The sequence below is a fragment of the Notechis scutatus genome, chromosome 1, assembly GCF_049901735.1.
Source record: "Notechis scutatus isolate UNSWTSFEM ecotype Mainland chromosome 1, rNotScu1.2, whole genome shotgun sequence".
In the NCBI taxonomy this organism is placed as follows: domain Eukaryota; kingdom Metazoa; phylum Chordata; class Lepidosauria; order Squamata; family Elapidae; genus Notechis; species Notechis scutatus.
In genome coordinates this window covers 325440831-325458078 of record NC_142009.1, presented here as the reverse complement: position 1 = coordinate 325458078, position 17248 = coordinate 325440831, and the positions used below count along the sequence as shown (strand labels likewise).

Genomic DNA, 17248 nt, shown 5'->3' with positions numbered 1-17248 from the left:
AACGTGCTTGTGATTGCTACCAGCTGCTCAGTCATGGGTTTTAAATTTCACTGAAGCTTAAAAGGTAAAGGCTGCAATTTTCATAATTTGACTCATAATGAGCCATGTGTTTGGTGTTTTGCTTATCGTTTTATCATGAATGCAGACTGTTTTGATACAGCTTTTCTCAGTGGCTCTGCTCTCACAGAATGAAACTGACTGAATTACAAAACAAAATGTTGCATGGTGCTCTCTTCACTACCCCGATACAAAACAACCTCTGATGTTTGTGGGAGCTGTCCAAAAAACAAAAATCATGTTGGCAGCTGCAACTACACAACGCAAGCCATTGTGTAGTTGCATACTCCTTTTTATGGCACAGGTGAAAAGAATTGGAACTTTGTACACCTACAACAGGCAACTTTATTTCTTAAAAATAAATCCCTGCATACTGTTTGTTTGCTTAATTTTGGATCCCTCAGGAAAAGAAAACAAACCCACAAATTTAACACAGGTACATTTTTGCTTTTGAAGCACTTTTATTTAGATTCAAATATTGCAGGTTCACATTTTGTCCATCAGTCCTACTACTATTTCTAAGATAAGACAGCATGCTTTCTGCGTTGGCTTCTCTGCCAGAGAAATGTATGTAGCTCTATCTATGTTGTTACAGAAGAGCATATCCAGTTTTCTTTTTGTTTAAAAGAACATTGATTATTAAAATAGAAAGAAGCTGAGTTAAAAATACAGAATTCACAAAATGCATCCCTGGGCAAGTCAAATGTCAGAGACTATTTATACAGAAACATTGTCCAGTCAAAAACTTTATGGCATCCTGAAAGTCTAAATTTGCTAGCAAAAGTGTGTGCAAATTAGAACTATCTCTACCTGTTGACTGACATAGCAGCTGGAAAGCAATAGAAGATAATATTTCTAGCTCAGGGTTGAACAGTTGTGGCATCCTTGGTGCTCTCTGAGCTTGGTGGTTTTCTTGCAGACGTTTCATTACCGTACTAGGTAACATCAATGCTAGGCAGCACAGATAATGTTACTTAACATGGTAATGAAACGTCTGCAAGGAAACCACCAAGCTTAGAGAGCACCAAGAACCCCACAGCTGGTAATCCCTATGAAACCAGAAACAGGCTTGATCAAAGAAGCTCCCATGGTGTCTTCCAGCACAGTTCCCATCATCCCTGCCTCCAGTGATGGGAATTGTCATTAATCCTTCCTGACAGGCCCCAGATGGAGAAGGCTGCACATTACATCAATTAGTCCCTTGCACCAGGATAATATTCTTGGCCAAGGAAGTTTTCACTCTGAAAATGAAGCCTCTTAAAAAGCAAACAAATTTGCATATATTGGCTCAGTGGTTCTGATCATACTCTTGCAGCTCCAAATGCATCCAGAGAACTCTTAAAGGTCAATTGCTTAGGAGTTCTGAATAGATGTCATGTTTGCACAGCTAGGAAGGTTTCACAAATCACGACATGTTCAGCTGAACATGTTATGTAAATTCAATCTATCTCCACAGGCGAAAACCTAGAACTGGAAGAAAATTCATTTCTGCTAAATGATGATAACATGGCAAAGAAATCATGATTTCTTTTTTTTTTTCCCCAGCATATAAAAAATTAAGGCAACTATCCAATGTCTGAAAAAGCAATGAAGTTTAAATATATTAGTCCATACGTATCTAGTTCCTAAGACCTTTATGTAGTATGCAGGTACCTAGGCTTAAAAGTTTTATTTTGGTCATGGTCCCTTGATCCATTGTATAGCAGCAGAAAAAAAGAATATTAAGCCCTATCAAACTGAGGAAGGGCCAGGGGAGAAAAATAGGACTTGATTTCGGAAAGCTTTTTTCAAGTTCCTAGACCTCTGCAGGTTAGATACCCCCATCCTTGCAATGTGAAATCTCTACATCGCTATGGATGTAGCCTGAGTAACAGTGACCCTTGCAGAATCAAATCTTAAAAATAATCAAGACCGATAGCTACACGTTGTTAGTTTTCCAGTATAAAAAACAGTAAAAAAAAATCTAATCCAGCATCACCCCTGTGATATCAATAAGTAGCTAGCTTCTGAAAAAGCGATCGCAGAAAGGTGAACAGGTTTGATATAACTGAATATCACACAATGGAGAGGGTGGGTTCAAACTCCTTTTTGCAACAGCAGACCAAGGATGAATTAAACCAATGTTTCTCAACCGTGGCAACTTTAAGATGTTTGGACTTCAACTCTCTGAATTCCCCAGCCAGCTTGGCTAGCTAGCTAGGGAATTCAGGGAGTTGAAGTCCAGACATCTTAAAAATTGCGAAGGTCCAGAAACACTGAATTAAACCACAGAATTCTTTGAAACTTAAGTGCCATAGATAAAAAAAATGATCCTAACTAGCATCTACTTTCTACACTTCATCACCTTGGATTAAAAATCTGATACAGATTTCAAAGAGGGAGGGAATGAAGGCAAGAATGAAAAAATGCCAAGGGTCTAAACAGAATTATAGAAATATTCTGGAAAGAAAAAAGCATTAGTTTTCTCACTAGTTTAAGGTAATCAAGGGTATCCAACCTTGGCCACTTTAAGACTTGTGGACTTCAAGTCCCAGAATTCCCCAACCATGGAATTCCCCATGTTGGCTAGGGAATTCTGGAAGTTGAAGTCTACACATCTTCAAGTGGCCAAGGTTGGACACCTTGAAGGTAAATGAAGCTTCTACTCTCCGTTAGACAAATTACCAATCCCTTTTTTTTTTCATATTCCAGTTTTATAACTTTAGCACCATTTCCTCCAGTCTAGATTATTAGACTGCAATTTATGGATTCCTCAACTAGCACAGGATTTTTCAGCTGAGCTGGCTGTGGGGTTTCATATCCCAATAGTGATCGGGCTAGTGAAGGCAGCATATCCATTTCTCTTTAATAGCATAGAAATGTTGTATCAGGGAAAATTTCAGTGCTTGAATTGAAAGCCTATCAATATCCATTATTTTGATTCTATTACAGCCAGGAAGGCCTCAAATTTATTTTGCAATCAAATTACAGGGCTGTAAATCCGGACAGCAGTTAGACTGCAGCAATAATTGAGTTTCCAGCATGTATCTGCTGCCCTCTAGCTGTTGTCTAGATTTATGCAGTCTAGATGTGGTCACCTAAAATATGCAAAGGAGATCAGAGTAATAAATTCCCTCGAGCACTAGAAGAAAGAATAAACTTTCTACCTATTTCTGGAGGACCCAGATTGTTGGGGGCAATATGCTGATTCTGTAAACCAGGGGTGTCAAACTCACGTCGTCACAGTGGCATCACGTGACGTATCGGAACTTTTCCCCCCTTTGCTAAACCAGGCGGGGCGAGGCCAGCACATGACGCATCCGGCCCGCAGGCCGTGAGTTTGACACCCCTACTGTAAACCGCTTAGAGAGGGCTGTAAAGCCCTGTGAAGCGGTATATAAGTCTAAGTGCTATTGCTATTATGGATGTGAAATTGGCAATGTGGGGAAACGAAAGTACCTTATCTCAGCTCTTGTTATTGGTCCATCCAGCCTGGTATCAACTATTTGATTGGTTGGAAATTAAACAGGGAAAATTCTGTGCAGAACTGAATGGGAACTGAGGAAAATGTCTGGTTGTTGGGAAGAAGGTGGTTTTATTTTTCCTTCAACTCCGGATGTTACTTGGAAGAAGCAGGCTAAAGCTCCAGGTGAGGTGGAGCATTACAGGTAGTCCTCGACTTATAATGGATCATTTAGTGACCGTTCAAAGTTACAGCAGCATTGAAAAAAAAATTTATGCCAGTTTTTCACACTTATCACCACTGTAGCAATCCCATGGTTGTGTAATCAAAATTCACATGCTTGGCAATTGGCTCATATTTATGACGATTGCCATGTCCCAGAGGGTCATGTGATCCCCTTTTGTGACCACCTGACAAGTGAAGTCAATGGGGAAGCCAGATTCACTTTATAACTGTGTTATTAACTTAACAACTGTAGTGATTTATTTAACAACAGTGGCCAGAAAGGTAGTATAATTGGGCAAAATTCAGTAAATAACTGTCTTGTTTAGCAACAGAAATGTTGGGCTCAGTTGTGGTCATAAGTCAAGGACTACCGGTATACAAACCCCATCAAATTTCAGTTGGGTAATGCAACCTATACAAGCCAGATGTAGAAGCATTGGGAAGATTCCAGTGATCTCTGGCTTGTTCAACAAACCATAGTTTTTCTTAAAAAAATTATAGCTCGGTATTGCAACCGACTACAGTTGTAAAATATGATTTTCAGATTTTGGAAATGGCTTCCTTTTTCTGGACATACAAGGTTAAATTTTGCAACCCTCTCCATCTGCACATGTATAATTCAAAGAAATTGTCCAGGATTTTTAAAGTGTGAAATCAATACTGCAATCTTTATTATTTCCAGTATCTATGGTTAAAGTTTGGGCATCAGGGAAAGTTCACACGATCTTTGTCTAACCCTTAAAGATCAGCTTTACTCTCTTTCTTAAAAAAAAAAAAAGGATAAACATTTTTATGTTTTCCTATCCTTGCGGGGTAGAAGGGAAATGCAGCTTGGACAACTCCTTTTTTTTTTTTTCCTTTGAAAAAAAGTTTAAAATACATACATTGCAGGATTGCTGGACTTTGCCAGGAATTGCCCAGCGATGGTTTGGGGGAAAAAAGAGAAAACAGGGCAAGGGAGAGAATACACCCAGTTCACTGGTCCTCCTGATAATAATAATAGTTGGCTGAGTTCTGGTCCTCAAGGGGGGCTGCGTTGCTTGCCACCCCAGCGTTGCCTTGGGGGCAATACTTGGGGTCATAGATTTGACGGCCCAAACCAAACACCTGCCCACTCTGGTTGGCACCCTGGTTAGAGCCCATTTGGAGGGACATGGAGCTGTCATCGCATTTGTCTGTGCCCAGCTTGGAATCATAGATGTGTCGGCGGGTTCCTGGAGCTGTCATGCCCACCTGAATGGGAAGAGAAAACAGATAATGTGGTCAGGGTTCCAGCAAACACCTCCAACAGAATCAAAACTCCACGGCAGGCATATCCCTCAAAACATTGATTTATTAGGCATGACGCGGTGGCTCAGTGGCTAAGACGCTGAGCTTGTCGATCAAGAAAGGTCGGCAGTTTGGCGGTTTGAATCCCTAGTGTCGTGTCATGGAGTGAGCTCCCGTTGCTTGTCCCAGCTTCTGCCAACCTAGCAGTTCGAAAGCATGTAAAAATGCAAGTAGAAAAATAGGGACCACTTTGGTGGGAAGGTAACAGTGTTCCGTGCGTCTTTGGTGTTTAGTCATGCCGGCCACATGACCACAGAGACATCTTCGGACAGCGCTGGCTCTTCAGCTTTGTAACAGAGATGAGCACTGCCCCCTAGAGCCAGAAACAACTAGCACATATGTGCGAGGGGAACCTTTACTTTATTGGCACATCTGGGAAAAACCAGATTCTGAAGGACCTGAGGTTTTCCCCACCCAAATGAAAACCCCAAAGTTCTTTCCCCCAGGTCACATGTCCCAACCAAGTCGCATCCTCCATCCTGGCTGGCTTTGGTCCACACCTCTCCAACACCTGGTAGGGCATCCTTGGCTTCCAAGGGAAAGAATGTTGCTTTGGCTACACATCCGCAGCTATCTCGATCTTCCCCCATTCATGTTCCCACAGCTCCAAATCGGCCTTGCTGTGGCAACCCTGAAGATGCTTCCAAAACGGCTTCAGCCCCAAATGGCTTCAGGGCTGACATAATGTTTATTGTTGTTTTCCTAACAATGGCACACATTGAAATTAAATTCCGATGCACTGCTCTCAAAAGAAGGAACGCCCCTACCATCACCAAACGGTCATTGTCCCAAGGATAACTATGATAATATAATAGCAGCAGAATAAAAAATGCCGAGTTATAACAAAACCTATATATATGTAGAAATGTTAATCACAATCCATTTTGAGTACATAGCGGAAAAAGGAGTCTTGAGAATTAACAAGATAGATACTATATGGTATAAACCTATTACAGAATCAACTTGTTCTGCTTCAGATGCCACGAAGCTTCCTCCCAGAAGGCAACAAGGAAAACTGGTCATGGAGAGGATGTGTAAAATCCCTGACAATGCTGCGGACCCTGATCAAGTAACACTTATGTGCTAGTCTAAAGCAGTAATAGTTCCAAACCATGAATGAATGGGTGGATGTTTATCACAACCAAAGGTAAAAGGTATAACTGGAAACAACTAGAACACAACTAAATAAAAGTTAATATAGTTAATGGTAATGATTGACACAAAAAATATGTCACAGCTATGGGAGATCTTTCATCAAGAGAAGAGAAACCAGGATTGTATTTTATTTGGAACAGAAATGTCTGGCTTATCTGTAGTGCAAGCCATAATATGGTTTGCTTTTGGCTTACAGTGAACTATCTGAAGGAAAAGATTGTGGCTTGTCATTAGCAATTGGAAACATGGCTGATTAGTCTACAAATTATGGCCTGAATGATGTCTGGGGTCAGATACCATGCTTATATCTGGCATGTTTTCACGTCTTCCCCAATTATCCAAGTTAGTGTCAGCAGAAATGGAGAAAATGAAGAATTGACCCAATAAATTACAAAGAATTTGCTAATCTGAAAAACAGGCATTGGGTTTGTGTACTACGCCAAGACAAAACATGGTCTGTAAATCTTGGATTAGGATTCATTGCAATGTGTGAGTTTACCTGAGTGCTCATCCAACAAACCATAATTAAATCATGGCCTAAAGCATGAAATGACCGAGCTGAGATATTCTTGTCAAAGTTTAACAAAAGGGGGTAATTTGCTGATGCTGTATTTCTGCTGTAGGCATGGATCCCGTAAATAACCTTGGGGGAGGGGGACTCTTTTGGCTTGGAAGACAAACTCTTTATGAGAGTTTTTAAAAATTAAAACAAAACAAAAAGTTAAAGCAAAGATTTAAACACTTTGTGTCGGGCTCCATTAGTGATGATAAACTGAGCCCGTCATGCAAGAGCCGCTGAAGCCTGACACTCTATACTTCCAGGATTGTGCTTTGGCGGAATGGGATGGTCCACGGTGATGAGAGGGGGAATCCGGGAAACCCCCTGTCCTTTTGCAGCTTTTGGAATCGACTGTAGTACTGCAATGGATGATGGGGAGTGGATATCTGGGTATATAGTTCACTTGCGAGTAGGTAAGGTTCATAGGCGAAGGATAGATTGCAGAGATAGGAAACAATGGACATATTAGGTATAACCGGATGATGACCTAAAGGGAAATTAAGGGGCTAATTAGGGGTGAGTACAGGAGATAGGAGCATTTAGGTGGGTGTGTTTATACCTTTAAATAGCATTGGAAGGCAGAAGCTTCCACTGCTAACCTAGACCGGATTGTATGCCATTTTTGCCGGATGGGAAGTTTGTTGTTTGACCTTAAAGACCTTGAAACCTGCTTTTCTGTTGTTGTATGGTGGTTTGTGTGCAAATCTGCGAGCTTTCAAGAAGACTGGCTGAGACTTTGTAAGAGTTCTTACCTGGCTAGCACACTTATTGGTACCCATCTGCAAACTGATGGTAGAATGGTCCATTGGAGGTAGTATCTGGTTCTTGGGATCATAGAGATGCCTCCTGGTCCCATAGGCGGTCATTCCTGACTGGCTAGCGCACTTGTTGGTGCCCATCTGAAGAGAAACAGCAGCTTGATTAAGCCTTAACAGAATAACAGAGTTGGAAGGCACCTTGGAGGTCTTCTAATCCAACCCCTTGCTCCGTCAGGAAACCTTGTACCATTTCAGATAAGTGGTTGTCCAATCTCTTCTTTAAAACTTCCAGTGTTGGAGCATTCACAACTTCTGGAGGAAAGTTGTTCCACTGATTAATTGTTCTCACTGTCAGGAAATTTCTCTTTAGTTCTAGGTTGCTTCTCTCCTTGATTAATGTCCACCCACTGCTTCTTGTCCTGCCTTCCGGTGATTTGGAGAATAGCTTGACTCCCTCTTCTTTGGGGCAGCCCCTGAGATATTGGAAGACTGCTATCATGTCACCCCTAGTCTTTCTTTTCATTTAACTAGACATATCCAATTCCTGTTCTTTATGTTTTAGCCTCGAGTCCCCTAATATGTTTTAGCCTGCAGTCACCCAATTTGTTGCTCTTCTCTGCACTCTTCCTAGAGTCTCAACATCCTTTTACATCATAGCAACCAAAACTCTATGCAGTATTCCAAGTGTGGCCTTACCAAGGCATTATAAAGTGGTATTAAAACTTCACGTGATCTTGATTCTATCCCTCTGTTAATGCAGCCTAGAACCGTGTTGGGGGTTTTTGGCAACAAAGCTTACTATGTCAGATCTATTCTACATCTACAGTAGATGTCTGGATTTCATCCACTTGGTCCATAAAATTGACAAAGAAAGCATTTTTACAAAAGAAGGTCCCAAAACCAGGACTTCCTGTTTGCATAGCTTAGTCTTTTGGCCATATGCTATACCAGCTTATATCTCCATTTTCCCCCCAAGATCCACAAGGTCACCAAACTTACCTGTAGACCAATGACACAATGTCCAGCCTTGAGTTTTTCATCGTTAAAGGCTCTCTCCTGTTTCTCTGAATATTTCACTCCAATATCCATCCCGCTTTCAATACCTTTTGTTTTCGCCTGCAAGAAGAGATAACACACACACACACACACCAAATTATTCCTGCATGAAAGTTTCAGGTCCTTCGCAATAATTCCACAGTTCTAGTGATTAAAACAACCCTAGATTTCTGCTACCAGTACATAAGTTGATTGAATTCCATACTCTGGTGAGTGGTTCCTTGTTAAAGAGTTTGCAGCAGAAATTCAAGTCCAGAAAACACACATATGACTGATTCAGCCGGATCAATAACTTCTTTATATACAGAACAACACTGAGTAAAGTTTGCAATGCCATTTGTAGATTCTTTCAAGGTAACATAAGCAAAAATATAAGCAGCAGCTCAGAGGGCTCAGAAGAGTTTCAGTTTCAATTCTCAGCAAAGCAGACAGAGCCAAACCACACCCAGGCTGTTAGTGAGTAAGTATGGCTGGTCTGTTGCCAGTCTTATTCACTGGCTGACTTTGTTAACCATGTCACTGGCAGTTAATGAATATACTCTGACATTCCTGTCAGCTCTTTAATCTGTTTTGTAAAAAGCACAGAACACTGGAGAGCAGAAACACAACTCTGGATAAATCAAGCACCTTGATAGTCATTGTAAAACTAGCACTCTGCAGGGGAGATCCCCCATAGTCAGGGATATCTGGAAGGGAGATGGATCATAAAGGCAAGATGGCTAGATCAAAGAGCCAACGAAAGAGTTAAACAATACTTACAGAATGCTAACCTACCCCAGATACCTAAAGAGATTGAAATAATGTTAGAAAACACACACACATACCTTATACATATGCGAATTAGGAAGGTGTCTGTCTGAGCTATTTATGCATGCTTTCTGCTTGTTCTAGACTTAAGCCAGGTTTACCCTTTATCACTTTGGTAATGAATCTGGCCCATCTCTGACAAAGTCATCCACAATAACTTTCCGAAAACAGAAGCGGACCGAATTTGGCGTGAGAGAATGTGGCAAAAGAAAGAACGAGTCTGAAAATAGGGCAGGTGTAGCCAATGGCTGTGGAGAAAATAACCATTAAAAACACACACACCCCGTGTATTCTTAGGAGTATACCTCGCTCTTCCTAGTCATGTGACCCAGAGCAGATCCTTTTTTTTAAAAATGTTGAAAATAATCCTAGAGGTGGGCTACATTTGGAAAAATTAATTGGAGTATAGGAGTAATAGCCCTTAGACCAGGGGTGGGCAAACTATGGCCCGCGGGCCACATCCGGCCCGTTGGTCTTTTTAATCCAGCCCGCCGAAGATTGGTACAGAATTAAGGTTTGATGTGAATGATTGAATGATTGCATTCATTTGATTTTGACTTGTAATGACAGGCATTTCGACACCAGGTGGCGGCCCGTCTGTCAAATTTTAAAAGTCAATGAGGCCCCCGAGCCAAAAAGTTTGCCCACCCCTGCCTTAGACCTATATACTGCTTCACAGTGCTTTACAGCCCTCTATAAGCAGTTTTACAGAGTCAGCCTCTTGCCCCCAACAATCTGGGTCCTCATTTTACCGACCTCAGAAGGATGGAAGGCTGAGTCCACCTTGAGTCTAGCGAGATCTGAACTGCCAAATTACAGGCAGACAGCAGTCAGCAGAGGTAGCCTGTAGTACTGCATTCTAACCACTGCGCCACCACGGCTCATGAAACCTCCTCTCCTCTTGACATGCCCTTGTTCTTGATGCATCCACACAATTACAATTAAAAACTCGGCATTCTGCCCACAGGGTATTCAAATCACACCAATGATAATGGCAGCAGCAGCCTCAACAGGCAGGCCAGTCCCCTTATGTACACATGCAGAGTTAAGATGGAGAACTAGCAGTTTGTCCTCCATGGAAACAAACAAACATGGAAACTTTTCACTCACCATGCCCGCCAGAGCAAGGAGCGACACCTGCACTTGAGTCATATTTCCACTCTCGTACAAATCGTTGGCTTCAAACAGATCGACGGGCTTCAAACCATAGCTTAGTAGGGACTTGATGAAGTTGGAGAGGTTCTCCAGCTGTTGGAAGAAAAGAGAGGGGACAGTTTTCCTGGATGAGAAGCGGAACATTTTCAAAGGGGAAAAAAAAAATCCAAGAAAGTCTAGTTGCCTTTTGGAAAAAGCACTTTGGGGACAGCATATAGACAAACAAAAATTATTTAAATTATGTGTAATTCAACTTTGGAATTAGCTACACCACAAAATTCAAGGAAATCATAAGAGACAATGGCTATTAGCCTTGAGGATAGAGGAACTGCCTCCGAAGGCTGTCTGCTGGGAGATTATGGATTTCCTTGGAAATTTGATGGTTCACTGTGAAAACAGACTGCTGGACTAGTTCTTATGTTGTTTGAATCTCATTTGTCCATAGCTTTGTTCTCATGTTCAGTAACAATAGCAACAGCATTTAGACCTATATGCTTATATACTTTACAGCACTCTTTGGGCAGTTTACAATGCCCAAGCGTTGTTTGCCCCCCAAACAATCTGGGGCTTCATTTTTACCAACCTCGGAAAGCTGAGTCAACCTTAAGCCCCATCAGGATTGAGCTCCAGGCTGTGGATAGAGTTCGCTTGCAACAGTGCATTTTAACCACTGTGCCACCAGGGCTCCGAACGTGCAACCAATGTGCACAAACCCACTCCCCCTCCAAAAAATGACACAGTTGCTCTTTATATATGCAGAATTGCTCGGGCAACTCTTGGTAGCTGTAACCAAGTAGAAAAAAAATCCTCTAAAAATATGGGAAATGGTCCAGATCAGGGGTTTCCAACCTTGGCAACTTTAAGCCTGGTGGACTTCAACTCCCAGAATTCTGGGAGTTGAAGTCCACCAGGCTTAAAGTTGCCAAGGTTAGAGACTCCTGCTCCAGATGACAGGGAAAACGTCTGTCTACAAGCAGAACCTGGATGGATGGATCCTGATGGGGTCGTCTCTCCAGCCCCAATGTAAGGCCTGCAACTTGTCAGCCGGAAGTGGCGGGGGATTGAATTTATCATAGTGTTTCCAAATTAGGGCAAGTTAAAAACCTTGGCTGTATCAATTTGCGACTTCTAAATATGCAAGGTGAACAACGCCTATTTTTTTTTTTTCAGGCAACTAACCCCAAAAGAAACAAATAAGGATTAACCAATGGGTAAAACGAGGCTTAGAGTTCAGTGGCTTTATCACAACCTTCTGTAACCTGGCACACACCCCGCCAGAAGTGTTGAAAGCATACCCACCATCCTTAGCGGTTCTGCAGTCCCAACACAACAGAGCACACCTGTTTGGAGAAAGCCTCCGTATCACCTTCCACTAAAGCTGATCTCAACAAACGAAGACAAAAACAAATGTCTAGCTCGGCGGAAAAATGCCCATTAAAAAATCCAGAAGGCTGCCAGGCCATTGAACAAGGTTTTCAAAAGGTGGGATTTCGGCATCCTCAGGAGCTAATCCTGGTCCCTCCATGACCAGCAAAACCAGCTGGGCAGACTGGTTCAGCCCACACCCAGGCATTCTCTTTCGACTCTTGCTTACAAAATAGCACAGGAACCACAGAGACGCACAGTAATCTTAAACGATTTGGCAGGGACACTGCTTCCCAAAATACAGCTTTCCTTCTCTGAGAGGCCAAATTCATGAATCTAAGCCAGGGGTCCCCAACCACTGGGCCGCGGACCGGTACCGGTCCGTGGAACATTTCCTACCGGGCCGCCGGTTTGCTGGGCACCGCCATCTTGTTTGATGAGAAAGTGCTTCCGGGTGAGCTTTTCCGGTTGGAAAGCGGCGTTTGGGTCCTGAAGGAATCCTCGCGCCTTAGTTTCATCGAAGGGGGGGGGGGCTTCGAACGAAACTAAGGTGTGAGGATTCTTTCAGCACCCAAGGCAAGGCGAGCCGAGCGACCGTCCCGAAGCGAAGCCCATCGACAAAGGTACAAAGGAGGAGTTGAAGGTGGCGGGAGAAGCGGGGGATGGCTGGCTGGCCGGTCGCTCGGCTTGCCTTGCCTTGTCATGCGTGCTGATGCCGGTACCGGGCCGTGGATCATTTTGTGATGCCGGTACCGGGCGGTGGCACAAAAAAGGTTGGGGGCCACTGATCTAAGCAACTCGGCTGGCCAATTACAGATACAACCAGTTCAGAGTTCTGTCTCTGGTCCAGTTCCCTGCAAATTTTCAAGCACAGCATGAAGGCTGAATTGCCTTTTCCCCATTCCTGGTTTCCAGGATTTGGTTATTCAGTGATAAACTGCACCTACTCTTGGAAGTTCCATTTGGAATTAACTGTAGGTAGTCCTCGACTTACACCCATTTGTTTAGGGACTGTTCAAAGTTACAACGGCACTGAAAAAGGTGACTTATGACCAGTCCTTGCACTTACAACTGCTGCAGCATCTCTAGGTTCACAGGATTCAAATTTGGGCACTTGGAAACTAGCCTGAATTTACGATAGTGGCAGCGTCCCAGGATCACAAGATCGCCATTTGCGCCCTTCCTAGCCATCTTCCCACAAGAAAAGTCAATGGGGGGAGCCAGGTTCGCTTAAGGACCATATGATTCACTTAACAAAGACCATATGATTCACTTAACAATTGCAGTGATTTACTTACCAATCCTGGCAAGAAAAGTTGTAAAATTAAGGCTAACGTAACCACAGCTTCTAAAAAGCAGAGACATCACCTTGCCAACAAAAGTGCGTATAGTCAAGGCTATGGTTTTCCCAGTTGCAATGTATGGCTGTGAAAGTTGGACCATAAGAAAGGCTGGTGCCAAAGTATTGAGGCCTTTGAACTCTGGTGCTGGAGGAGAAGACTCCTGCGAGTCCCTTGGACTGCAAGGCGATCAAACCGGCCAGTCCTAGAGGAGATCAACCCTGACTGCTCTTTAGAAGGCCAGATCCTGAAGATGAAACTCAAATACTTTGGCCCCCTAATGAGAAGGAAGGACTCACTGGAGAAGAGCCTAATGCTGGGAACGATGGAGGGCAAAAGAAGAAGGGGACGGCAGAGAATGAAGGTGGCTGGATGGAGTCACTGAAGCAGTAGGCGTGAGCTTAAATGGACTCTGGAGGATGGTAGCAGGCAGGAAGGCCTGGAGGAATGTTATCCAGGGGGTCACAATGGATCGGACATGACTCCGCAACTAACAAAAACAACAAATCACAGCTTTGCTTAATGATGGACATTCTGGTCCCAATGCTAGTTATAAGTTGAGGACTTCCTATAATAGGCAACTCAAATCCTGAGAAACTGGAATCTCCTTGGAAGCCAGCTTTATCAAGCAGGGTCTATTACATCCCCGGACTCTCTAATGTAAATCAGCATTACATTACATTACATTACATGTGCGAACACAGAGAAACATGTTCTGACTCCACACATTGTTGCTTAATCATAGCTTGCATCCCACTTTTTTAAAAAAAGTATCATTGCTAATTAATTTCCCATCACTGCAGGCACATATTTACCTGATGCCAGTTGAGAGAGGAGGTGTTGATTTTTTTTATTGAACCCGGCTGTAGTTTGTTTATTAATCTGGAGAGTAAAAACAGTTTCAGTTAGATTTAATGCAGTTTTTAAAGTCACTTGCTGTTATCACAATGGGAAGGAAAACCATGTTTACACGAACGTCTGTAGAATGAATTCTTTCCTAGGTATGCACGAACTAGAAGGCAAACTCCATTTCACTCCCAAATTTTACAAGCAAGAAGGAAGAAATGAGAAGGAAACACACAAAAGTGACATTACATAGGCCAACTACTTATTTTAAAAAAAAGGACAGCTAAGAAAAAGTACAACAACGTGCACATTTGCAGAAAAGTACATACGCTTCTGTATAAAAAACAAATAAGCAAATTGGTGCAGCGATGAAACGAAGCCAAGTGAAAGCAGATGAGAGTGGAGAAAAGAAATGAAGCAACACCAGAAACAAAAACAAAACAAAATCATTAGGCTCTGTAAATTATTTTTGCATCATATGAAACATGATGTCTTTCACCATCTCATAACCCAATGCCACACAACCCTTTAAGCATTCCAGGCCTCTCTCTGTCTCCACAAACCATTTTTGGAGCTCACTGGCTCTTCCTGAAAAGAATATAACTTCTTATAACACATCCTGGAAGAGGTTATGAGAGAACAGCAGGAACGATGCTTTGAGGTACAAGTTTCTCTTCATCGGCCTACTTACTCGCAAAGTATGACGCCATCTTTCACCCCCTTCTGGAAATCGGGGCCAATCTGCCTCCCAGTGAGGTTTTCTATCCATACCCGTAATTCCGCTTCCTTCTGTGGGTCATATTTCTGGGCAAGCTGAAAAGAGAAACAGATCCAGTTTGAAAAAAGAAAGCTTAATCCATGCATCTGGGAATGTATTACAGGTAATCCTTGACTTACAACTACAACGGAGCACAATATTTCTGTTGCTGAGCAAGACAGTTGTTAAACAAGTTTTGTTCCGCATTTTCTGGCTTTTTTTCCCACTGTTCTTAAATGATTCACTACGATTGTTAAGTCAACAACACAACTGTTAAACAAATCTGGCTTACCCAGTGACTTTGCTCATCAGATGGTCACAAAAGGTGATCACATGACCCCAGGACACTGCAACCATCCTAAATATGAGCCACTTGCCAGGAATTTGAATGTTATCATGTAACCATGGGGCTGTTGCAATGAATTGTTGTAAGTTGAGGACTACCTGTATTCATCCTGATCACTTGTTGAGCTATGGATGGCTAGGACAGTGGGATTAGGAAGAAGAAGCAACTGAGAAGAGTCATACCTCCTGAGAGGAAGGAATGAGAGTAGTCTTGACTTATGACCAGTCACTGAACGATTATTCAAAGTTATGTCAGACTTCCCCAGGTATATTATGACACACACCCCTTGCAGTCATGTGACTGCATTTTGGATCTTGGCAATTGGCCTACATTTACTGGGATGTTTGCAGCATCCCAGTGACTGCAATTCATGGGTGTTTTTTTTTGGGGGGGGGGCAGAAACCAGCATTTATTTCTGGTTTTTGGCAAAACCCGCCTACTGCAGACAATGGACTAGCTTAACAACTGCTTTTTGTTTAACAACTACAGAATTTACTTAATGACTGCCTCAGAAAAGATTGCAAAATTGGGCGTGATCTTAGCAACCAGCACAACTTCTGAGTGTAGTTCCCGGCTCAATTATGGTCATTAAGTCAAGGAATTACTTGTAGATGGGGCTTACCGTCAGAATATTTTTTTTAAAAAAGGGCATGCAATAATTTACATAAGGCTATATGAATGTTAGGTACTACATAGTGTGTACAATTCAATTAGGATGAAAGGGTTACTGATTTATAGTAATTCAGATGCAGATCTGTATTCATATATGAAAACTATTCCACTGTGTATTGGATTCATCAGTTACAACTGCTAAATCCAACAGATGCTATTGGAACCCTCTTAGATTGTAGGAATGCTTAGTAGATATAATATTCCTTAATCTGACAAAGTATTCCATGATATTCTGATTCGTGCAGATGTGGTCTGATTAGATATATATAGTTAACTCATACATAGGGGTGGGATTTTACCGGTTCTGTCCACTTCTGTAGAACCGGTTGCTCTGAAAAGCAGCAAACAGAGCGCATATATAGAACTGGTTCTATGTCTGTTGATGTTTTGGCCCACCCGCCCGCCTGGGCTCTTACCTGACCTTTATTTCCTGCTTTTTCAACCGCAGCTGCTTTGCACGACACAGCTGCGGTTGACAAAGCAGGAAAAAAGGGCTTTTCCAACCGCTGCGCACTTGCACGTAGCACTGCTCAGCTGTCCGGGCAGCTCAGCAGGTCGCAAATTGCACGCACGCAACGCAAAGCAACAGAACCGGTAGTTATACCGACCAGATCCCATCTCTGCTCATACACTGTTCAAATCAATAATTCCTTACCAAACTGGAAGGAGGAATGGAGTGCAACCTGGACCCTATGTACCTCAAAATCTTCATTAATTACAGTACTTGGATGAAGAAGTGAAGGAACTCAAGTCTTATCAAAATTGTAGGTTACACAAAATTAGATGGCATAAGAAGTACCCTAAAACAGGGGTCCCCCAACCCCCCCAATCCATGGCATGCCAGCAACTGGGCCACACAAACAAGTGAAGCCTCATCCACGGGGTGCAGGCAGCATGTAAAACCACGCCGCCCCCACACCCTCCAGTCCATGGAAAAATCTTTCTCCACGGAACCAGTCCCTGGTGCCCAAAAGATTGGGGATCCCTGCCCTAGACGTCAAATCTAGGAGAAAAATCTATCCATGTTGTCACTAAGAATCGACAATGAATGGAAGACATACAATCAATGAATCATTAGAAGTTGAAAGTAAAATTCAGAAGTACTGACAGAAGAGAATATTTGTAGCTCAGAATTGAATTGTGGGGCCCCTGATGCTCTCTGAACTTGGTGGTTGTTGTTTTTCTGCAGACGTTTCATCACCCAAACTAGGTAACATCATCAATTGCCAGGAAGATGATGTTATCTAGTTTGGATCATGAAACACTGCAAGAAAACAACCAAGCTCAGAGAGCGCCAAGGCCCTCACAAAACAATAGTAGGTTCAAAACTAAGGTTCTGTAGTTGCTTTTGGGAAGACTGGAGCCTGGATAGGGAACGG

General features: G+C 42.6%; 1 protein-coding gene across 2 annotated transcripts in view; it reads right to left on the bottom strand.

The window, feature by feature from the left end:
* Positions 1 to 494: 494 nt before the first annotated feature.
* The window catches only part of CNN2 (calponin 2), a 36037-nt gene continuing 19283 nt past the window's right edge, over positions 495 to 17248 (bottom strand). The window contains exons 2-8 of one of the 2 annotated variants that reach the window (XR_015746948.1): positions 14786 to 14907; positions 14064 to 14130; positions 10499 to 10636; positions 8525 to 8641; positions 7520 to 7666; positions 2679 to 4957; positions 495 to 2554 (exon numbers count right to left, since the gene is read on the bottom strand). Coding sequence is in view for 1 of the 2 variants with exons in the window: in XM_026671000.2 (XP_026526785.1) it covers positions 4700 to 4957; positions 7520 to 7666; positions 8525 to 8641; positions 10499 to 10636; positions 14064 to 14130; positions 14786 to 14907 (849 nt within the window). In the remaining variant the exon portion in view is untranslated. Of the gene's footprint in view, positions 4958 to 7519; positions 7667 to 8524; positions 8642 to 10498; positions 10637 to 14063; positions 14131 to 14785; positions 14908 to 17248 lie in introns of both variants that reach the window. The other variant, XM_026671000.2, reaches the window with a different exon arrangement.